The following is a 24,996-nucleotide window of genomic DNA, read 5'->3' as shown; positions in this document are numbered from 1 at the left end:
GAATCCTGGAGTAATGATCACGCAGTACGTAGTAAACATACCAGAGGGAAAAAGCCTCCCGGATTTCCAGTGTAAACCAATCCCAGCAACAATTAAAGAAGGTGGGTTTCATTATTATAGAGCGCTGAAACCAACATACTTATGCAAATGTACAGTCATCCAAAAGAGATGAATGGTAACTGAAATTCGATTGGTCGGGTTTCATAGCACTATATTTCCAATTATGAACTGACTGAAAGCCATTAAGTAGGTGTGAAAATAAAGATGCAATATTTCCACACATCCTCAGGGAAATTGGCTGTTTTCAAGGCCATAGTGACAGGAGATCCAAAACCAGAGGTGACATGGAGACGAGGTAAAGGGACAATGTCAGACAAGGACAAATTTCAGAGCAGATATGATGAATCAACTGGAGAGTACATATTAGAGGTGAGCGACTAAATTATTTGACAAACACCAATAAGAAGGTCCATCTGTTGTGTGAATTCAATCTGTGCGCCTGATAACGTCCCTGTCACACGTTATTTGTATTTCCAGATTCACAAAGTGACTTCTGTGGAAGCAGACACATTCAAATGCTACGCTGTGAATGAATATGGCAAAGCTGTCTGCTCAGCGACGTTAACTGTGACCGAGGGTAAGAGTTGTTCATGCAACAGTTCTGAACATGATTGTGAATATTTGTTGATTGTGCATGTCAGGCCGCTGGTAAGTCTATCACTGGAACTGTAATTTCATCCTTGGCTTCATCTTATTTAATCGCAAGGTCTTTGAATGTTTTTAATGAAAAGAAATAAATAAATAAAATCAGTGACTCTTATCAATGTGCACTTCCCCCATAGCTTTATATGACTTCAAATAATTGCTGTGAAAGAAATGAACAGAGTTGAACTGAATTTTCTGCTTTCAGCTGCAACAAATCCATCAGACTTCAGAAAATTGCTGAGGAAAAGGTAAGAAAACAGATGTACTGGTCGTCAGATGCTAAAAATCTCTGTCACCTGTCTGTGACTTGACTTGACTTGAATATTTGTCTTATAAAACCGTCTTTAGTAAAGTAGAGGAAAATCAGACAAAACAAGATGATGGGGAAAGTGAAAAAAGATTCTGGGACGCCATGCTGAATGCTGACAAGAAAGACTACGAGCACATCTGTACTGAGTTTGGTGTCGCAGACTTAGATTTGATTCTCAAGAAACTGGAAGAGAAGAAGAAGAGGAGAGTGCAAAATAAGTGTAAGGTATGAAAACTGTCAGTTCTCTAAGTAGATGCATTATTTCCTGCTGAATCATCAGTATAGAATTAATAAACTATGATGAATTTGTGTTTCACTGAAGACATCTGGCACAGATTCACTCTGTATATTCACCAATCCTTGTATATCACTGTGTTATCAAATGCTAATTAAAATTAGCAGAAGAACGGCATTTGAAATATTTATTCAAGAAAAATTAGCATTTTTTACGACGTATTTCGTCACATTAATTTGCCTCTCTCGCTCCCATCTCAATCAGCTCTCGCCATCTCTTTAGGTAGGTATAATTATGATGGCTGTGCTTTTTTTAGAGCTGGAAATTGACCTTAGAGATGCACAGTGAGACAGAGTAAGATCTCTTTAGCTTGTGAGTCCTTTTTAAAGTTACATTAACTGTTGGTAATCACTCCCTATTTGCAATATTTTACACTCTGCCATTTTATTGGAGTGTCCGAACCCTAAATATCAAATTCATGCACTTCATAACGCCCTCAAAATGACCACAAAGTGAAAAGGGCAGTTTTCATGGCAATGTACACTGATTTATGCTCACAATACCACAAGGCAAAGTCCCAAATTTCAAAGCCCCATTTGCATACAGCCTGGCTCTTGTCCATAGAAGCCAAAATGCTTCCACACAGTAGCTTTTAAGCTGGGGGTCGGGCTGTATCCATCTGTGGCTGTGGATGTAGAATAGCTCAGAATGTAAATGACACAGACATTTATGTCTCAAACTTATTTTCTAACAGATGGAAACTGCCTATTAAACAATAACTGGAAACCTTTCATTTTCAACCAATCTTTAAATTACAGGGCATGCATCCACCTTTAAATCAGAGTAGACATTTTTTAAAACTTGCACGATATACAAAATATTGAAATGATCTTTTCCATAATCAGAATATGAAAGCTGTATTTTGTCTCTCACTCCTCTGTGTGATTGGTAGGATGGTGTGATTCCCTATGATGAAGATGCAATGGAGGACCGCAGCCTTAAGAGCGCTGGGAGGACGAAGGATTTTCGCATGAAGGGTCTGATGCAAAAGGCGACAGGATTCAATGAGGTGGACGAGAAAGTCAATCTCCTCAACACAGGGCTGAATCAGACGGATGGAGAGGGCGACATCCTCAACACACGGCTGAATCGGGTGGATGGAGAGGGCAACATCCTCAATACAGGGCTGAATCGGGTGGATGGAGAGGGCAACATCCTCAACACACGGCTGAATCGGGTGGATGGAGAGGGCAACATCCTCAATACAGGGCTGAATCAGGTGGATGGAGAGGACAACATCCTCAATACAGGGCTGAATCGGGTGGATGGAGAGGGCAACAACCTCAACACACGGCTGAATCGGGTGGATGGAGAGGGCAACATCCTCAATACAGGGCTGAATCGGGTGGATGGAGAGGGCAACAACCTCAACACACGGCTGAATCGGGTGGATGGAGAGGACAACATCCTCAATACAGGGCTGAATCGGGTGGATGGAGAGGACAACATCCTCAATACAGGGCTGAATCACATGGATGATGAGGTCGACTTCCTCCATACAGAGTTTAAATGTAGGTTCGAGAAAATGAAAGAAAGCACTGTACAGTAATTCCTTTCCTCACATAATCTCTAATGACGTCACTCTGTGCTTTAGCTAAATGACTTATGGAAAGGTAACCATGGTTGGTTTCACTTTTTACTGAATACATGTAGGTTCTTCTGGTTCAGAAGTGATATACCTCACGCACAAAGACACACTATCTCCTCTTAATGATGGAAGCTTTGTGTGACACATTGAATTGATACCTAAGTTCACTGACTTCTTCGTGTTGCTTTTGCAGTTTCCAGCGTGGACTTCGTTATCAAAATTCAGGAGGTGAAAGCTCAAGAAAAAGAGGATGCCCTCTTCGAGTGTGTCCTGACACACCCGCTACCCAGGATCACATGGATGGGCAAGGGCAGTGTCCTTGAGGATGGAGAGAAATACAGCATAACTGTGTCGGACCACAAACTGATCCACCGGCTGCTGATCAAGGACTGCAAGCTGCTGGACAGAGGCATCTATTCAGCTGTGTCAGGAATTATGTCCTGCAGTGCGTGGCTGGTCGTGGAAGGTAATACCTTACAGTACAGCACGCCTACAATGAACTGTCAATGCCTGATGAAGTGATCCTAATTACTGACATAATTGTGAATGATAAGTTTCATGCAGAAATGTGAGTTATGTGCCATGTATGTTGTATTTCATCCTCTAAGCTGAGAACGACCCTGCATCTGCTGGTAAGAAGATAGCTCGTAAAACTACCTTGGCTGGTGGGGCACGGATCGACCTTGAGAAAGTAGCCAGAGAGCAACAAATAAAAAGCCGAGAGGAGATGGAGAAGATTTTAGCATCCGTAAAGGCAAAACACAAAGAAGGACAACTGAGAGACAAAAAGACATTAACCACCAGTAGAAGAGATGGTGACATAAATGCAATCACTGGACCGGGTAAAAGCAGTGGAGTAGTAAAGGACGAGCCAAATGCTTCAAGGACCAGTGCCCTATCTGAGCCAACAGGGAGCAAAGGGCAAGCAAAGACCAGAAACTCGAGAGGAGACGGCACAGTAACAGTATTGGATGATTCAGGGTGTACAACAAAAGCAGAGGAGCAACTTACAGTAGATGGCACCAAGAGCAAGAGGTACACCACATGTGGTCAAGCGGATTTTGACAAGGTAACAGGTAAAGTTGATCTATGCCTAACAATGCGTTTTCACCATCAGCACTGCAGTGAGTCGTCAGTGGTGGTCAAAATTTGTGTTTATGATGTGCTGTGGTGTTCTTTTTTTTAAAAAAAAAAAAAAAAAAAAGAGGAAGAGAGCGGATTAACAACCACAGATACAAATGGAGGAGGACATTCTGGAGGAAAGGAGGACTTCACTGGATCTGCCAATAATTCAACATACATAAAACATGGTCAAGAGACAGAACAAGGAGAAACTGGTAAGACTGCATGTAGAAAATGCACTGCTCTTAATAGCTATATTTATGTCAATGGTCCATTATCTGTAACGTGTTTTTGCTCAGTTAACATCCATACTTATTTTCCAAATGGTATTTATTCCTTTGACTGTGTGTCTGTCCAGAATCCAGCAACCAAAGTGCTGATGTTGAGTTAAACCACATTCGAACACTTGCCACGGGTCAAAATGAAATGGCTGATTTTGAAGAAATTAAAGACTCTACTGGGTCTGTCAGGTGCAAAAAGCACAAAAAGAAGGTCCATTGGCAGCAGCAACATACATCTGGTAAGAAACAGCAGGGAACACACTGACGGCATGGTGGAAATGGACCACAATTTCCCCTCATTATTAGCTAATAAAACTGCAATGCAGTAGTGTTCTGAACTCATTGAACCCCCTCTGCATAACCAAGTGCATACTGGTTGAAGGCTGTGGTTCTAATACAGATCCAAATGAACTAGCAAGTGACAATGAAGCAAGTGACAGTGATGAGAACGAGGACTCTACAGGCCAGATCAGGCGTTCAAGCTGTTCGAAGCAAGGCCAACAGCCACAGAAAGGAGTCGACGGTAAGAGACAACAAGTGGTGCATTACTGCATGGAGGAGTAGTGTGGGGTAGGGGCCAGAAAATAACTCTTTTGCATCTTTGGCTCCTGAAGCAGTTCATGTTGTTCCACAGCTTGTTCTCTATTGAGTGGAAGGCAGTCACTCATAAACCAGTTTATTCTTGTTGTAAAAAGGCAGAAATAGTTGTTTTTGGTTTATCTGCATGGTTTTCTGTCCGAGGTACACATATTCACCATTAACTAGTTGCTTATTATTATATTAACATGCATTATACTACTATTATGCAACTAGTTAATGGTATATATGTGTCCCTGACTATAAAGTGTGACCCTGTCTGTTATCAAGCATGCATGTGTAATGAGTTTGCTGAGTGACTTAATATTAGTTCAATCTGTCACTCGTCTTTATTATTGTAAAAACCATTTGTGCACACTCTTAAAAATGGTATAATTTTGAGACAAATGTCAATCACTGTGTGTGAATGTTCAAACTTGAATATTTTGATAATTAAAAAAGGTGAAAGTACAGGTCCGAAAGAACACAACGAGTGTGACGAGAGTGAAGATGCAGCTGGCTCTGTCGCACATTCAAGGCGTAAGAGACAAGGCCCACTGATAGAAGATATGGTGATCGGTGAGTAATCTAAACATTGTCAAGACTGTTCAATATCGCACAAAAATTCAAAAAAAAAGTTTGGAGCACTTCAACACACCCCAAACTGCAATCAATTTCTCTGCAAACGAGATTACTATTCTTTTCTAGATATTATCCATTTATTCACAATTATCCCTGCATCTTGTTTATTATCTTGTTATCACGTCTATGTTGATTTGCTATTTGACACAGCAGGGAGCCTCTACAGGTGCAGAACTACTGTGCAAAACCAAATTGTTTCGTAATCTTCATTTGCTCTAAAGCATTACTGTTCTGACGGATCATTTCCCTGGAGAGACTCAGTTTTACGTTAACAAAACAATGCACGTTACATAAGAAAAGTCTTTTGAAATTGTAACGCGTAAGAACAAGAGAGAATACAATAACACTCCCTGCAGGGATTGAACACTGCAAAAGTGAATACATAAATAAAAGCAAGAAAGCACAATTTTAAAAGAGAAAAGATAATGTTCAAGCAGTTATTTTTCCTTTCATTGTGAATCAGGTTTGCTTGTGGATGCAAATCAAAATGATCAAAGCGCCTAATCGTTCGCTGTTGTGCATGTTAGATCCTGGGGTTCACTTCATCTGTGGTCTGTCTGACGTCAGTGCCATCATCAGTGAGACTGCGGAGTTAACATGTAAGCTCAGCAGTGAAGACTGCGAGGGAGCCTGGTTCAGAGACGGCCAAAAGGTTAGTCGTAAATGTCAAGCTCATCATTTTCTGTACTTTTTGGCACTGTGTCAGACTGGAGAATTATGGCAGCCTGGCAGCGTAAGGTCACTTTCACACCTGTAGTTTGGTTCATTTGGCTCAAGGAAAAAACACATTGCTACCTTTTAGTTATGGTTCACAATGACTTTCTGTAACAAACCAAGACATGTAGGCATTACATCATCAGGGCTGACTGATGACGAATTAAAGTTCAGGTGACATCATGTTGGATCATCATCATTGCATGGATCCCCATGGGGAAATTTAAACACCGGTGAACAAGCAGCACTTTACTGCAGTTTTAAGAGAATATTTGTCTTTTCTGATGTCAGAATGAGCTCACCCACATGTAAATGATCATGAACATTATTAGTTCAGACTTTAACTGGACTTTGTATATCAAAAAGTGACAAACAGAGTAGCAATTAGAGCAGTGTTTCTCAACTCCGGTCCCTGAACTCAACTGACAGCTTTCACACCAGCCCGAACTTGTGCATTAAACACAGCAAGAGTTCATTTGAACTAAAGCAAACAGGCTGGATGTTAAACTGCAACTGTCCCCAGTCTCTCTCTCTCTCTGTCCTCACCTATTCTGTCTATATCTCAACTGTGCACTGCAATAAAAAGGCAAATACCCCAGAAGGAAAGTGCATTATCCCTTTCTTGAATGGGAATCCCTTATCCACTAATGGTGACTGGAAATGAAAACAGATTGCGCACGTTATCTGTTTACCCATGATGTCCCTGAAACATTTGGCAGATGTGGACACAACGCAGCTGGACACAAAACCCTTTGGGCAATGCGGTGACGCTGATTTCATAACTAATTAAGTCACAATTGTTGTTGCTCAATTTGCTTATTTTCATCTGTCTGCTCCTTTTCCTATCAGATATCCCAAGATGACAGTTTCACTATCTCTAAAGACGGCGCAATCCATAAATTAGTCATAACCAGGTGCAAAGAAGAGCACTCTGGGAAATACCGCTTTGAGGCAGACGGTCGTAAAACAGAGGCGATGATCAGCGTCAAAGGTTTGAGAATTTGTTGCAACAATAATGACTTTTGATATTGCAGAATTGGAAAAGTAATGTTATATTTACAAGCACAGGTCAGAATCAGATCAGCAAATTACCACATTAACGCTGAAACTACCCCTAAATGACTACTTTTTTTTTTAGATCCCCCCAGGTTTGACCCTGAAGACCTCAGCGCTTTCACTGAGCCTGCGGCGCTTAAACTGGGGCACAACGCCATCTTCAAACTGCATTTTGTCGGCCATGAACCCATAAAGATTCAGTGGTACAAAGAGGGAGAAGAGCTCCAAGACGACAACAATACGAAGATTGAGAAATCTGGGAGTCACAGCCGCTTGCTCCTGAGCAGGTGCCAGAGGAAGGACACAGGAGAGATCAAGATCAAGCTCAAGAATGAACACGGCTTCGTCGAGGCAGCGTCGCAGCTAATTGTGCTTGGTGAGCGAATGAAGGATAATGCAGTGATTCAGCACAGGAAAACCACCCCCATGTTTTCCCTTATGCTCTACATACAGTTTAACACAAGTCAGACCAATTCAAAGGAAACCATTAACAGTCGACTCCAAGAAAATTTTAATCTCCATAGATGCCAAAGGATGTGATTTGTGCAGCAAGCCGAGCAGTAAAAAGCACTTTGCTCTGCTGAAGTCTTTAGAAGAGCAAACATAGCGGCCTTAAATGCTTCACAGCTCATGCACATAATGGTAAAAATCAGACCAGTCTTTTCTCTATCAGGTGAAAAGGGTGGTGCATTTCACTGAGCCCATCTGTGCCTGAACAGATTTATGTTTTTATTTTACAAGTGCAGCTCTCGAACTACTATACAGACTGAGAAAAATACGATCGGCTTTTGTTCTACTTGAGTTTATTACAATTTCATTTTATGATAACTTTACATTAAAGACGTGTTTTGGGAATACGTTTCAGAGCTTGACAAAAGTTATTCAGCTGAAACCTCTGCTACACCTGTCACCACATACCATGATTATCTCTCCATGTTAGCACTATTTCCCCTCTCACACATAGGTTAGGAGGGGTTTTCAGATGTTCAATAACACTTTCTGGATGTTTCAGACAAACCCACTTCACCCCTGGGTCCTGTAGAGGTAATGGAGAGCTCGGCTACATGTATTGAATTTAGGTGGAGGCCTCCAAAGGATGATGGTGGCTCACCGGTGATAAGCTACATGATGGAGCGACAGCAAGTGGGACGAAATACCTGGAAGAAAATAGGGGAAATCCCAGGTGTGCCCACCTACCGCGATGTAGATGTGGAACATGGCCGGAAATATTGTTACCGTGTTCGTGCAGTGACTGCTGAGGGTACAAGTGAAGCGATGGAGACTGATGACATGCAAGCCGGCACACTGGGTAAGTCAAACTGGTACCCGTGTGATAGCTGTCAGGTGTTGCCTCACTGACTCTATTACATCCCAAAGACAGGCACATAAGAGAGGACAAACTGGACCTACTGAGCTTCCACTGTGTTTAATGTCAGTTAAACAACACTTCAGTCCTCCTGCACCTATTCATGCAACAGTGCCCCCTTATCAAACCAAGCTGAGCATGATGGAGCCTGCCAACGACATGTTCATATGTTAAAGCCATTTTCACAGCCCAGAAGCACAGCAAAGACCACAACCTTTGGATTAAATTAAGTTAGACAATGCCACTGCCCACGTCAAAACTTCAAGCCAACTGACAAACTCTCAAAGACGTCCATGTTCACTCACAGACTGAAAGTCTGACGGATTCAAGCCTCATGATGGCACAACAACCAATAAAAAGCCAGCAGGAAAGGCACAAGGTCACAACAAGCATGGGTCTCGTAACACAAACAACACAACAGAAGCATCAAGCAAAAAATAATGACAGGCACTTACTGATTGAGGTCTTCAAAAACATCTCCATCTGCCAGTCTTCTTCATGGAGTTGGCGTGTTGTCTACAGTATGTCATCCACTCAGACCATCAGTCTCAGCAGTTTACAGGAGTCCACAGAAATGTTGGCCAGGGATGAAAGTCTAAACAAGTCCTCTCCGAGGTCACAAACCTGTTATTCTCCACAAGCTGCTGGAAAACAGTGACATAAGGTTTGGGCAGCAGAAAACTCAAAACACGGCCATTATGTCTTCTTACACCAGTCAACGTGTAGGTCAGTGAGCAGAAGTTTGGGTCTCCCCTCCCCAAACATATTTTGAAAACCTCTTCCGGCCTTTTTTTTTTTTTTTTTTTTCTTTCCTCATTAAACCACTGGGTTTGGTAAATGACCCGGACTTGTGTGAACCAAAGACCTGCTGTAAACTCTGCAAAAAAAAATCACACTAATTGATAAAGCACTGATGTATTAACTGGCTGCTTATAACGCTGCATATCTTTCTACAGCAACTTATGTGATATTCAGTGTAATTATGTGGCTTGCATATCTGCTAGCATCATTTTTGTCGCACCAAACTTTGAAAAACTTCAAAAGTCTTTTGATACGACATACCTGTTTTGAAGACGTTTCCGGATTCCTCGAAGACCTTTCTATTGACCAGTAATGAAAACCATCCATGTGCTGATCAGTGAAAAGGAACTTTAACTTAATTTCTAAGTTGTGACGCGAACCTCCCGGCACAGAGCGCGTCTATCAGCTGAGCGTTGATCCACGCGGCGGAAAAACAGCACGTGTGGCTCTTTCTGGCAATTACGGGCACCTGCAGCAGGTAAACCGATATCAGAGCACATATCAGCAGAGACTTGTGAACATATATCTGTCACATGGTCTGACTTCACTGATTCCGAACGGAAAACGTGATGTGGTGCAGCTGTACTGTCCCACTGTGTCAAACTGTGATAGAGGCCAGTTCGATCAGGTGATTCAGGGTCATTACTGCCCCCTGCTGTCCTCCATTATCCATTACACTACCCTGCCTGCTGCTGGTCCATACTCTGTTCTCTCTGTCACAAACTCATGTCAAATTGTTTTGGGTTTTATTTTTTTCCCCCTGATTAACAGCATAAAACCCAAAATAATGTCAGTTTAGAGACATATGACAGAAGCTGCAAATTCTTACTCTTGAGATACAAACATTTTTTGCATTTTTCTTGTTACATGATTTAATTCGTTAATTAATTATCACATTTGGTTGACCTACTTTTTTGTCATCCAACTAATCAGTTAAACGGTTAATAATTTCAGCACAGGGCTGATGTAAATGATAATAACAAGTGAAAGATTTACCTTTACTTTTTCATCAATGCTGCATCGTTACTGAAGAGTCTGGAACAAAAGTACAAAAGAAAAGTTCAGTCTAACTAAAACCTTTATCAACACAGCCTGTTTTTGTTTCTCCGTACCTCAGCTTTTCCTGGCCCTCCAGCACCTCCAAAGGTGGTCAGCGCCTACGACGACTGCATCAACATATGCTGGGATTCACCAATTAACCGAGGAGGTTCGCGTATCCTGGGATACATTTTGGAGAAACGCAAGAAGGGGAGTAATCTCTGGACCGTTGTCAATGCCATGGATGAGCTAATAAAAGGTTCACATTTTTGTTTAAGTGCAGTTCAATCTGATGGCATCGAGGTTCTCAACACTGATGTTTGTTGTTGTTGTTGTGTCTAAAAAATGAATTCCAGAGAAGAAATATGCAGTGAAGGACGTTGTGGCAGGTTTGGAATATGAATTCAGAGTCACTGCCATAAACCTCTCAGGAGCTGGTGAATTTAGTAACCCGTCAGAGTTTGTCTTTGCACGGGATCCCAAGAGTAAGTGCTGCGACTGCTACATTCATAGATTCCACAAAATATGTTTATGTGCATGTCTGAAAATGATGCAGTATTAAAAAGATTTGCCGAATAATGTATAACATTATATTTTCATTGATATTTTGAATTGAATGACTTTTCATTTCATGTACTCAAGAGCCTCCTGGTAAAGTTAGAAACCTGAAGTTGACGGAAACGTCTTACACCCACTTGGTCCTGACTTGGACCAAACCTGAGGAGAAACCAGGGATTCAGGATGAAGCAAAGGGATATTTTGTTGAGATTCGGCAGGCAGAGTGCATTGAATGGTCCCGCTGTAATCCCACCCCCATCATCACGACCTCCTTCAGCGTGAAAGGCCTGAAGTCCATGGACATGTACTGGGTGAGAGTGATTGCGACTAATGATGGAGGGGAGAGCGATCCTGAGGAGCTGGCCAACTACGTCCTTGCAATGCCCTCACCTGGTGAGTCAACCCTTGTTAGAAATTAAAAAAAAAAATTTGGTGCTATAAAAAACTTTACACTCCCATACAGCTCTTATAGCTGTATACTTTATCTTTTTAATGCTTCTCTACATGATCAGTATGTTGTTTTATGTTAACAAAAATGTTTTTAGGATACAAAGTCACTGATCATTCATGTCCTACTTAATATAAGTGTGGGCAGAGAATTACATATAATGAATATCTGTATTTGAGCTTATTCAGCCACATAAGAACAACCTGAAGTTAGATATTGTCCAAAGCACTTTCATTGTTTTTGTTCATTATTCTAGTGAGGCCAAAGTTCACAAACCACAAGATGAAGAGCTTCATGGTGGTGAGGGCAGGAAACTCTGTCAGGATCACAGTGAACTTTGAGGTGAGATTTATGTTTCAGCGTTATCATTGATAACAAACTGTGGTTTCACAGAAATAAGCAGTCAGGCCTGAATACTCAAGACATTACCAATGTTCTTTTTCACAGGCCTCCCCACGGCCAGATATTATGTGGCTAAAGGACAATGTGCCAGTGACAAAGCGAGTTACAATCAGTAACTCTGACGGCTCGTCCCAGCTGCTGATCCCCTCCTCTGAGCGCTCTGATTCTGGCATCTACTCCATTTTGGTGAAAAATTTTGCAGGACAGGAGACATTAAGTACAGAGGTCCGGGTCACAGGTAAAAACTAAAATCTAAAGATGAATATTTTCTTTTTCTGCATGTGTTAATGGATCGGCAGGTAACACTGGTTGTGGTTTACAGATGATCCAAAGCCTCCGGGACTGGTAGAACTGGAGGAAAATGTGCCCGGCACAGTGACGGTGATCTGGGAGCCTTCTCCTGATGAGAAGCGTGATGACCGCCTCCACTACACAGTGTCCAAGCTGGACTCTACCAAACGCACATGGACCACAGTGGCTGACCGACTCTTTAATAACAAGTTCACGGTCTGCAACATCATGCACGGGAGGGAATATAATTTCCGGGTCTATGCCAAAAACGACATGGGCATATCTGCACCCTCGGAGTCACCAACCTGGGGGATGGAGAAGAAGAAAGGTGCGTTTGTGCATCTCAAAGGCCAAATAATCCCTTTTTTCAGGAAACATTTTATTTTACTCTGTCTTCTTTCTTGTAGAAAAGTTTGTGGTGAGCGTACCGACCCGAAAGGACTGTGATTTGCAATGTGCTCCCACCTTCATGGTGCCTTTGAAGCTTCACACTGCACCCAAAGGCTACGAATGCTACATGAGCTGTGCAGTGAAGGGAAATCCCAAACCTCGTATCACGTGGTATCGAAATCACATCAGCATAAACACTGACGCCAACTATTACATCTCCAACACCTGCGGAGTTTGCTCCATGTCAATTCTCCACGTAGCCCCCAAAGACATGGGCGAGTACACCATCACTGCAGAGAACGCCCTCGGACGGGCTGAGTGCTCCACCGTCCTCAGTGTCAGAGGTGAGAGAGAAACACACCTGAGCTTTAATTCAAGTGACAGGTGGAATGAAAAGAGGCTTAATGATGCTAAATCATCTCTCTTCCGTACAGAGTGAAGACCCTAAGGCTACCAAGACATGAGCAGTATTTAATTGAAGGTTTAGATGCCCAATACATGATGCTCAAATTGTCGTGGTTGTCCTTCTTGGATGTAAGGGAAAAGATGAGATATTATCGGGCTGATGCTGACTGAATAAAATGATTTCTCACAGAAAACATTACATTCCTGATTTGAAAATTATTTCACTGTGTCTGTCGGTTCAGAACATGGAGATGGTGAACCTCTCTGAAACATAAGTGACAATGAATAAATAGTATACAGTATTTATATTATGGGTCCCTGTACAAATATTACAACAGCAGACATTTGGACTTGTCATAATAGGAAAATCACCAATGTGAGTAATAACATTAACAACGGATATGTGCTATTCAAGTGTCCCAGTAATCAATGTCAGCATGACAGTGAGCCAGCACGCACAATACCACGACCCTGAAATCAAAGCAGCTAGATGGAATCCAGCCATCTTTAATTCGAACATTTAAACCTGTGACATGTCAAAATGTCTCCTGTGAAAAGATGTGTATGATTAAATATTATGCATCTGTCAGAAGTTTGATGTAGAAAAACGCCGTGACACACTTTATTTGTGTAACCATTGTTGAATTTACTACATATTTAAATCACATTTTGTTAGGAATCTCTGAAGCAAACTTTTTGACTTATTTTGACAAAAATGCACCAAAAGCAAAACTCTGAAAGTTGACTTCGGCTGCCATAACTAGCCCGTGTTGCTAAAGGCAATGAGGTAACCTACAGCTGTTAGCCTCGGCTCAGCTCAGCTCAACATGAACATCTTTAGAGCTTTAAATTGGACTGAATTTTGGATACTTTTGAGGGTCCTGCACACCCACACAGATATTTTAAATCACCTCTGCTGATTAGACTTCTTGCTAAAAGCTGAGTGGAGCAAAGCTGGAAATTTTGTGAAGCCACCTCCATAAAGTTACTAAAGGAACAGTTATGCTCGACTGCTCCGCTCTTCTGCTGAAGGCCATGCAGTGGATGACTTAAAACATGCATTTTCTGTTTCTGTACAAGGTGAAGACAAATATTCAGAATGATTGCATGGGCTGGGCAATGATCTCCCAATAGAAACACTGATGCACTGTGTTTGGAAATGGAGAAGTTCAATATTCTGGTGTGTTTTATCACCATGTTGAGCACAATTTTCCACAGCAAGACTACGAACTGCAGCAACACCTGTGTGTGGGTGGAAAATAGATGTGTTGGGGCTTTTAAGGCAGGGTAGCACGATGGCCTCTCCATGTGTCTCTGTGGGTCTAAATTGCAGGTAGGAATGGGAGTGGTCTGTCAATATGTGTCAGCCCTAACCACAACCATAACTCTGTAAATGATAAAGGATGGATGAACAGTTTATTTGCACTATACAAACAGCATAAAAACAGATTGCACAAATTGAACAATGATGACAGGGAACGCCAAGCAACAAGCCACGGACTTGTACAACAAATCCCTTCTAATCTAAAAAATGTGGATTTACAAAATAAAGACAAACAAAGTAAGGGATACAGACAATAAACCTAGTACACAGACCCAGTCGATAATAATCATATAAAAAGAAAGTGAAATAAAGAAATAAAAGTGATTAATTTTAAGGATAAAGGGTCCAGAGATTTCAGCTTTTAAGCAGCAAAGGCCAAGAAGATATTAAAATCTTCGAGGCCAGAGATGACCTTTAATAGAAATTTGCCCTTTTCACAGTCTGTGCATGAACATGTCAGTCTCTCATTTCTTAAGGACGGCGCACTATAGAAAGAGGAAACTAATTGATTAATAAGGTCGCAGTAAATGAATCTGAGTCAGCCATAGGCTTTGCTGTCATGTCGCGTCATTACAACCCACAGTGGCCTGTGACAGAAGCGTGGAGCTGCCGCAGGTCACATGCAGCTCTGATCTCAGCTGCAGTGAAAAATAGCGCACAGCTGCCCACCACCGGACGCGCGGTTTTGCCATTAGGTGACAGCAGCGCACATGGTGGCGGCGGAGGCTCAGCCACTCCCGGCGGCGGCCCGGCCCCCGCGGCCTCCTCCTTCCTCTTCCTGAATGGACGAACACGCTACCTACGGTCCACGCCTCCCCGCCTCATCCCCTGCTCTGCCTCTTCATCAAGCCCTCGCTGCAGCCTCTCGGTACTCCATTGAGCGGTGATTGAAAGCGGGTCGATTTGCGCAGCGCCGCTTGAAGAGCCCTCTGAAGCGAATCGCCGCTCACGCGTCGCTCCGCGCTTTGTTGACCCGCCGGGCACCTTGAATAGCACCTCTCTGCCCGACCAGAACATTGTGTCCTCTCCTGGGGGAAAATGACTGCCAAGCATCGGAAAGGGAAAGGCAACCACAAACACGAAGATAACTTTTTCAAAAATGAAGTTGCGGAGTCAGAAGTTCGCGCTGGGGCGAACAATTACCCTCTCCTCTTGATTTTATTTCTGATGATTGTCATAGGCGGTGCCAGCGGCGCATGGTTCTGTTTCCAGCAGCACCAAACTTTAACCTACTTAACAGACAGTCTCACGGGCATGCAGATGAAAATAGTGAAACTGCAGTCCTCCCACGAAGAAATGCGACAGTCCAGCGGAAAGGTAAGGGATTCATGACATGATTGAGTAGTCTTTGCCCTGTGAGAGCATGATTAGTCACCTGAGTCTGCAGCCATCAGCAGCACAGAGACGCCTCATGTGTTGGCCTATATCCTCTCATGGAAACAGTCTTTTCATGCGCTTATAAACCTTCACTAAATAAGAAAAGGCCTCAGCACATGTCCACAGTGCGCACACCAGGAGCGAGCATGTAAAGTTAGGACCTGCAGGCCTCTATCAGATTTCAAAATGCCAAGAGCTTCACTGGAGTGAGTACAAAACGCTGCTATTTCTAACATCCCCACAGCTGCCGACGTTTGTAATGAGGATTATTCCTGACCTACTACAGCAGGGGCACTGACTTTATCACTGACTCAAATACAGCAAAACTATCCACCATCAGAGCTCTCTGTGGGTGTCCGTGTTATTCCTGAGAAGAACACGTTTCCAGGGCTGTGCTGAGGATGCTGCCAAAATATTAATAAACAAGACAGTAGTGTGCCAGGGCTAAATTTAGTGTGAGGTTTTTGATACTGAACACCAGTTCAGAGGCTGTTTACGAGCCATCAGAGAGGTTGTAGAGGAGCAGAGATTGATGATTGCTCCATCTACGTTTCTGATAGCATTTAATACTCTTCCAGTGTATGCATCCATAATGTTAGTACTACTATTTTAATTAATTTTGATTTAATTGCTATATTCCTATAGTTTTATTTATCAGTATGAATGAACTGGTTCTGTTATGTCACTGCATACCATGCTCCACGGCTGTCTTGAGCTTTATTTCACTCTGCCTGTCAACTTCATAGTATTTCAGCTATTTTTAAATTGCTGCAGGCAACTGTAGGGAGACGAGTGAGATTTTTTTGAAGCGCTTAACCAAAGCAAATCCACACCTGTCCTTTCTCTTGCTGCTCCACCTTTGCCTCCACCTTGCACGAGAGCAGTCCTGCTAGCTTGGTCTTGTTAAAGAAGTATTTGCTGTACCAGCAGTAAATAGTTTTTTTGTGACTCACATGTTTGTTGCTGCAGTAGCATGAGTTTTAACGAACCCAGTGGCTCTTTATGCGAAGTCAGCGTTCAGTTTGTTTCCTGTAACTTTTCACAAGGAGATGCGGTTTAACTGAGCTTTCCATGCATTATCAGACCTGTTCTGATTGGTTGCTTAGATTCTGATATTGGTGTGACTTGTTAGAAGATGTGGGACAGTAATAGGAGAGATGCTCCTTTATTTTGGAGCATTTACTTGTGACAAATTAGTTTTGATTTTAAACTGAACAGATTCTGCAGCTCATGTCTGCTTCACTGTGTTATGCCTGGCCTGGGGGTGCAGAGGACAGGAAAAGAGCCCCCAGTTAGGGAGGTGAGCCCTCATAACCTCCGTAACTAAGCAAAACAGGAGAGAAGAATAAGTTTAACAAAACTGGCAGTCCACTCCTACTAAGAAACGTGTGGCCGGTTGGGAGAAGAGGGAGATGAGGAATGCCTGCTACTGTCCCACCGCCGGCCGCCATCTTGGACCGTTTTATAGCCGGTACCTCCGGAAACAGCCAATCTACCAGCCAGAACAATTGACCAATCACCTCTCCGCAATGACACACTCCAATCTGCATAAAGAAAACTATATAATACAGACAAGGAAACACACAAGAACTAACAAATTACCACTGTAACAACTGGGTTTAGTGTAAGGACTTGGGTATTTTAAAAATACTTTATTTCATGCACTTATATACTTGGATATGGTAGGAGAAATGCAGTTTTTGTGAGTAAATTAATAGAAGACCATATGATTTGAATATAAAAGCATCCTTAGCATCTCAGAATGTATTCAATTCAATATTTCTTTATTCGTCACCAATGTGGTGGATAGAATAGTATAACAAGTGCATGCAAGTTAAACACAACAGTATACACAAAAGGGTGGGATAAAAAGAAAATGTCATCCTTAAAAGAATTGTAAATAGTATTTACAGACTGTTATGTACGGGTAGTATTGCACAGATTATTGCACAGATTATTGCACGGATTATTATACTGATTACTTGGAGCAGTTTTTGTTGTACAGTCTGACAGCTGCAGGAAGGAATGACCTGCGATAACGTTCCTTCACACACTTTGGATGTATCTACATAACTGTTATACATTTTCATGGTTTTGGCATCCACTTTTTCAGTAGTTCAAAGTTCAGGTCAAAGCACCAGCTCAGTGAGAATGATAGTCACCCCAGCTTGGCTCAACATCACTCCTGAATGTCTCGTTGCAGCAGCATGCGTCCGAGAGTCTGGAGACCCGCCTGAACGCACTGGAGGAGTCTTATGCACTGGCCCAGAAACAGGTGGGCATGGCCTTGGCTACAGCTGAGCAGCTCAGGACATCTGACCTCCCCGCTCAGGTGCTGTCACTCCACACGGAGATGAAAGCCCGCCTGACAGAGATGCAGCAAGCCACCGTGTCTCTGGAGCAGCTGAGCCAGCTGCAGACCATGCTGAAGGGCAAGAGCGAGGAGTTTGAGGGCGTCAGGATTCAGGTGGAGGGCCTGGCCGCGCTCAGCACCGAGCTATCCCACAAGGTTGAGGTCTTGGCGGAGAACCTGGGAGAAGCAGAATCAAAGCTGGAGGAGAGAGTCGGGCAGGTTACCGCGCTGAGCGCCGCCCTGGACGGACAGGCGGCCGAGGTGCTCCAGCTGAAGGAGCAGCTGCACACCTACCAGGCTCAGCTTGAGGCCAGCACACTGGAGATGGCTGCTGTCAGGTAGGTTGTGGAAAAAGGAGCAGCTTTTGGAGCTCTGGAGAAAATAGCTCACCTCCTCTGACCCATAACTTTATGTTGACTTTGTCAAAGCCCCGTTGGCTGCCACTGTCTGCGTCTCTGTGTTACCCTCAGCCAGTGTTTGTAGGCCTCATTCACATTGTAAGATTGCCCTCATCTGTATAAACATTTCTATTGTATTGATGATTTTTGGAGCTGAATGGTTTGTGTAAAACTTCCTTTGTATGTCAGCCTGCACTCTTTGAAGCTTATGTAAACATCATGGAAATGTGGCTCACAGGCTATTGTTGCACATGTCAACTTCAAAGAAAGCAACGTAATGAAGCCATGGGTGCCTTTTGATATTTTAGCAGTTAATAACTGCAAAAAGCATCATTTAGAATGGAGGTTTTTCCTCACAAACTCTAACGCTAAGTGTTTTCTGTGTTTCAGGGAGTTGCTTGAACATGAGCAGTCCCAGCGGGTCCAGCAGGCCAGTGTGGAGGAGCAGTACAATACGGTACGTCAGAGTCTGCAGGATCAGACCTCAGCAGCCCCTCTGACCTCTGGACTCGGGGCTCAGCCGAAGAACATATAGAAGCAGGTTACCGGGGAAACCAACAAAGTAGCCAATCAGATTTAGCCTGGTATTTGGACTGAATTGCCACTTTATTTCATTTCAAGCATTGAAACTCAAAACCAGTGATGAAATGTGAGTAAAAAGTTACAATATCTTATTAAGACAATTAAGGACAAAAAGCTTGAAACAAGTGAAATTACCTCATTAGAAGATCTATAAAAAAAACGAGCATGATTTAATTATATTTCATCTTACTTTGATTTTACTTTTTGCAGCGTAGGTCACAGATGTAAAAGAGGTATTAAATTTAAAACTTTCCAAACAGGTCTAGGAGCAGCTGTGTGTCTTCGGATTATGCATGAACTGTAATGGCAGAACCTGCCTGACAGGCCTTAACACACATACTGTCAGCGCACATGGTCTCTATGCTATTTCTGTTCACTGTGTGCCCATAGGGAACCATAATGAGACTTCCACCTCATTAATTTGAAGGGGGTAATTGTCTGGCAGGGATTCACATCGACACTGACTTTCATCCACTGCAGATCTTTGTATGTTGTTACCAAGACATCAGAAGTCCAGATGGTACAACTATAAATGACTTGCTGTCCGGACTCCGGCTCTGAACTAATATACAGTGTTTTATTGCTTTCCTCATATCAGCTGGTGGGAGAAACTCAGCCTCCTGCTGAGCCTGAGGAACAGACAGCTCCTGTAGATGAAGAAGAGGCAGCTGCAGCAACTGAAGAAGAAGAAGAAGAAGAAGAGGAAGAAGAGGAGGCACTTCCTGCAGATGTCGAAAAAGAGGCATCTAATGTGGAAGAAGAGGCAGAAGCAGACGAAGGAGAAGAGGCGAGTGAAGGAGAAGCAGCTGCGCAGGATGAAGCTCCTTTCGAGCAGGAGGACTCTGAGACTGATGAAACTGCTCCCGCAGAGGAGGTCGAGGCAGTAAAGGAGGATCAGGCGGCGCAAGACGAGTCGGACGCCTTGTCAGAACAGGAGGAAGTGGATACGACAGAGACAACAGAGGAGGGACAGGGCGTAGAGGAGGAGATGCCTGAAGAGGAGACAGTTGAGGAAGAGTCGACGCTTGAGGAGGAGAGAGTTAATGCAGAGGAGGAGGTGTCAGAGGGGGATGAAGAGCAGCAGGATGTCGCAGCTGCAGAGCAGAGCCACAGTGAAGAGGAGGCAGATGATGAAGGAGAGGAGCCAGTAGAAAATGATGCTTTACCAGAGGAAGAATGTAAGTAAGAATATATCGAGAAAACTTTTTTTTTTTCATATTGTTTTGACATCACGGCATTGGATAAAACACATTCCTCGTAATATTTGCTTATTTTGTTCTGTTTTACAGAGTGCGAATCACCAGAAAGGGATTTTATTCCACACCGGACACATCGGCACAGGAGAATGGGAACTTTTGTCAGCTAAAGTCACAGCCTGCAACATGACAAATGCTGTAGGAAGGCATCATTGATTGCTGTTGTTTAGGTGCAGTATTCATTATTTGGTTGCTCTTTGAAAGGCAGACCTAGTTAGAAGAAATCTGTCACGACGCCGCAGTCGGAGCTGAAACCTGTACCTCAAAATATCAGATGGCTCTTAAGTTAGGAAATGAGTAATTCAGGGTTTACCTGCCAGTAACAACCTCAGAAGCCTTAATCCAAAAAAAAAAAAAAAAAAAAGACTCTTTCTACAGGACGTTTTCCACTCTTCATAACCGGCACTTTTTTTTTTTTTAATCAAAGTCTCTGTACTAAACTGGAAAACTAAAAGCCAATGATATAACAAGAAGCCATTGCATAAACTGTTGTCAGTGCACTTGAAGCCATAAATAATGCCTGTCTTTGGTTCTTTGGTGAGATTAAAAATGTGTTTTTTGTCACTGCCTGAAATGTGAGACAATATTTTAGAAGAGGAAGAAACATTTACAGTAACTTAATGTATCCCAGATGTTTACACAGTCAAACCTGAAGAGCTCGCAAAAAAGAATTAAAAAATCCTTGAAGAATTCCTGAATGTTTTTAAAGAGTAGGACAAACTGTAGATGATAGATTTTTTTTACTTTTTGAAGTACATCTCCGTGGTTCAGTACTTAAAAACTGGAGGTTTGCTTGATTTAGTTTGGCTCGTTGTATTTTTTGCACTTTTTTTTTTAACTGTACGATTCCAGTCAGACAGAACACGCCTGTAGTGTTGTGATGGTCTAAAAGTCCTCTACCAAGAACTGTTTGGTTTCATCATCCCTCTTCAGCTTTAGTGCTTTTTATTCAGAAGTACATCATTGAGTTTGCATCATTTAGTGCTGCTGTTTGTCTTGGACAAAGAACAGCAGGTATTCTATGCATTTATGTCACTACTAACAGTGTTTTCATTGACTTTGGAAAATCAAGAAGAGCTTAGTGAAGCACCTCAGGGACAAATTGTTCTCCAGATGGATGGAAAACTATCACAGTGATGTGACACAGCTACAGTCATTTTCATCCAAAACACCAATTAGACCTGAGTTGACCTCACCAACTAAAGATTATATTGTGTCAAGTTAATGTGTTCAGAGACAAAAAAATCAGTTTTGTAGCAGTTAGCGCGTCTTTAATGACAAAACCAGCCCTTTACTACACAGTGCCAAAGTTTGCAAGTTGAAAATGAGACGCCTTCTTCACAGGTGACGTTTTAACTACAAATAACAGCCACATGAGAGGTTAGTGCAACAGTTCATCAAACGGTAGCTGAAATAACCATGTCCAGCTCCATATGAACCAAACAGAGGGACTGCTTTGGAGTCTGAGTTTTCCAGCAGGATGCCGACCCTGAACATGGATCCAAACTATACCAGGACTGTGGAATCGGAAGCAGGAGCAGGGAGTGCCTTCATGGCTGTCACCAGATCTCAACCCTGCTGAACCTGTCTGGGAACATTCAAAATGAATAAAGGGCAAAACATACGGCCGTATCGTAGGACTGGTTTTCTGAGATGCTCTGAAGAAGACTGGAATCCAAGCTGTGAGGCGAAGGACGAACATACCAACGTCATTTTAGTTCTACTAATTACCTCTTTGGAGACTTGGCTAATGTGTGTGTGGACACAGAGCTCTTGGTAGTGAGACTTTTGGACATCACTGTGCGTTTTTACTAAGCCTGATATTCACCTTTCCAAAATGCACTGTTTTTGCCAAAACCGGATACTTTCAGTATGACACTTCACACATTGTCATGTTTTTAAGATGAACCCTGGTTCTTTCACTTTTGTATACTCGGTTCTGTGCTGTGCTGATTCATATTAAATTAAAGGTGCTTGGATCTCGGTGAAAGTGGCTGTCTTCTTTCCTTGCTTGGATGTTAGGATGACATTTTTTCAGTTAAACTTCTGTCTGTACCAGCCTGACTGCATGTGGTGTTGTTAACGGATAAATCCGGTGATATTCTGTTTCTTATTATCAACAAATCCCATGAAAGCATCACCACCAAACAGAATTCATCTTCACTGAGAACCGCTGGGCTCGGGGGCCAGGAGCCACAGACAGCCTGGGAAAGTTGGACATGTTTTTTAAAGATTATTTTTTGTCATTATCAGCTTTACTGGACAGTCAGTAGTGAAGAAGCAGACAGGGAACAAAGGGGGGGGGGAGAGGGGTATGATATATGACGGACAGACCCAGCTGGAGTCGAAACGTTTTTTAATGGGATTTGTTGATGATAACAAAAATACAGAAAATCACAAGCCCTTTCCTTTAAGCTGTGATGGAAAAATGCTGAGCGGTCAGGTGATGTGTGCGTTCAAGCAGTGTATTATCAGCACAGCCGGCAGAAAAAAATGTTGGCATTGTGTGTTTCTCCAAACCACGGATACATTTAATTTGAACCTTTGGTGTGATCATATCAGCGGTACAGTATCTACAGTAAGATGAAAGTGATGTCGTTGAGATTACTGGTGCGCGTATTTGAGCTGAATTTGTCAGCAGGAAGATGAGGAAGATGAGGGTCTGATGTGACAGCTATTTGAGATGCTTGCAGTCTACTATAGGGCAACAAAACTGAGTATTTGTAATAAGATGTTGGGGCATTTGGTGGTGACAAACCTGGCTATTTTAAGCCAGAACATGATCTTTTCCTCACCCTAACCAAGTTGTTTTTGTGCCTAAACCTGACCAAACCTTAACCACAGAAACGTAAAATTTAAAAAAGCCAAAATTCATCTGTGGTTTGCAGAAACTTACAATGCCAACATTTATTCTGGCGATTTGCTGAATTTGTACTGGTTTGCAAAAAAGTACTAATGCTCCAAAGTTTTATCAAAACGATGCATATTTAACCTAAATATCACTCACAGGAAAGTGCCACCCTGTAATTTTTAGTTTCATTTGGTCGTTGGTCCCTGCGGACAGGCTGCAGCACACTCACGTGGGATGCATTCATATCCTTTTTGGTCAAATAAAACCTGTGGTTATCCAGAAATGGGCCCTGCGTTCAGCTGAACTGAAGTGCGTGCTGATTTGCTTGCATTAGATCCTGGTAGACAGTCTAAATTGATTATGTGTGCAGATAGGCAGGAAGTCTCTCTCTCCCCCTCTCTCTCTCTCCCTCTTTGTCTCTCTCTCTTTGCACTCTCGCCCGTTCCAGAGTCACTTCATCCAGCCTCTCCCTCTCATCACTGCTGCAGTGTCTCATCACCACAGTCTCTGACCTTCCACAGGGACCATGCAAGCATTTGTTCCCAGGTGAGTCTCAGAGAGGCCGAGTCATGCCGCTCTAGGCCCGGATTCTGATTTCACCTATTTCATTTTCAGTCTGACAAGCCACCGTTTTGGCAGAGCTCCTGGTCCTTGTGTATCATGTCAGTGCAGAGCAGCTCTGCTCTGTGCAGGTGCTGCAGGCGTCTTTGAACAGATGTAATGTGAGCTTGTAGTTTGTTGCTTTGGGGACTGAATGTTAATTCCTCCCTTTGATCTACTTATTTAGCTTTTTATGTACATTACTAATATTGGCTTAAGGATATCAGTCTAAGCAACTATTTCAGGGAGTTAATTAGAATGTTTTTTTTATTATGTGGCTTAAGAGGAGCATTTTGCTCTGTATGCTTTGCAGATTTAGTATGTTGATTATTTCACTGTGTCATTCCTGGTACAAGCTGATTGAAGGAGTCCATATCTGATGCTTTGTACATTATACAGAAGCAGAGTGTGCTGACTCTCAGTCAGGATTCAGGGTGACTTCACAACTGGGAGATCAATACCAGTAATCGCGAGGCAGGGGAGGGGCAGGCAGCTCTCTGGGTAAAACATGAGCCTGCACTGATGCTTGCTCAGCTGTTTCTGTGTGTCTGTTGGTTGCTGGTGGAAACTGTGCTCAGGTCTTGGAGTCACAATGAAAATGCGTCTTTCTTCTTTAATTTGGTGCATTTCCTTTTTGGTACATAGTGCAGGGAGATGTTATCTAGAAGTGTAAATTGGCGTGATGTTACACCTGCTGATGCAGCATCAGGTCATAATTAAGATAAAGAGCAGGAAGTGTGAGGAATGTGGCTTTCAGACACTTTTGGTGTTTATTATTATTTACATTTTATACAATTCACAAACACAATAAAAGTCTTCTACATTTAATCAAAAGACCACTGTGTAAGATTTATGGGGCCCTATTGGCAGAACTGGAACATAATATTCAAAAGTATGTTTACTTTAGTGAGTAATCAGCTGAAAATAAGAATTGTGTGGTTTCGTTCTCTTAGAATGAGCTCTTTCTATCCATAGAGGGAGCTCAGGTCTTCTTCCACAGTGAGTCCACCATGTTGCACCAACATGTTTCTACGGTGGCCCAGAATGGTCAAACCAAACACGGGCTCTAAAGAATGTTTGGGACTTTCTCAGCTACTGTAGGTTCTCCTCCACACTTAAAAAGGGAGGGATGAGGCGAGGGTCATTCAGTTGGTTGCAGTCTGCAACCTCACCACTAGATGTCACTAAATCTTACACACTGGTCCTAGAAGTCATTACTTTAGTTCATTTGCTACTCTGCACCAAGGCTGGATTACCAGCCATCATC

General features: G+C 42.7%; 2 protein-coding genes across 2 annotated transcripts; both read left to right on the top strand.

Annotated features, from left to right (window-relative positions):
• The first annotated feature begins 1,117 nt into the window (after positions 1–1,117).
• LOC139335319 (immunoglobulin-like and fibronectin type III domain-containing protein 1) lies at positions 1,118–15,192 on the top strand. Its single transcript, XM_070968870.1, has 18 exons — positions 1,118–1,240; positions 2,203–2,821; positions 3,092–3,364; positions 3,507–3,974; positions 4,702–4,824; positions 5,340–5,456; positions 6,047–6,171; positions 7,083–7,224; positions 7,372–7,665; positions 8,302–8,598; positions 10,574–10,753; positions 10,851–10,979; positions 11,137–11,445; positions 11,757–11,842; positions 11,948–12,140; positions 12,225–12,521; positions 12,601–12,927; positions 15,008–15,192. The coding sequence occupies exons 1-18, from the start codon at positions 1,118–1,120 to the stop codon at positions 15,190–15,192; spliced, it is 4,287 nt and encodes a 1,428-aa protein (XP_070824971.1).
• Positions 15,185–21,424, top strand: LOC139335355 (uncharacterized abhydrolase domain-containing protein DDB_G0269086). The gene is made up of 5 exons (XM_070968913.1): positions 15,185–15,629; positions 17,896–18,380; positions 18,831–18,897; positions 19,621–20,200; positions 20,312–21,424. Coding segments are annotated over exons 1-5 (1,413 nt in total). The 5' UTR covers positions 15,185–15,350; the 3' UTR covers positions 20,314–21,424.
• Positions 21,425–24,996: the final 3,572 nt, after the last annotated feature.

Source organism: Chaetodon trifascialis, chromosome 8 (genome assembly GCF_039877785.1).
Source record: "Chaetodon trifascialis isolate fChaTrf1 chromosome 8, fChaTrf1.hap1, whole genome shotgun sequence".
Taxonomy (NCBI): Eukaryota; Metazoa; Chordata; class Actinopteri; order Chaetodontiformes; family Chaetodontidae; genus Chaetodon; species Chaetodon trifascialis.
This window is presented reverse-complemented; position numbering and strand designations above follow the sequence as displayed.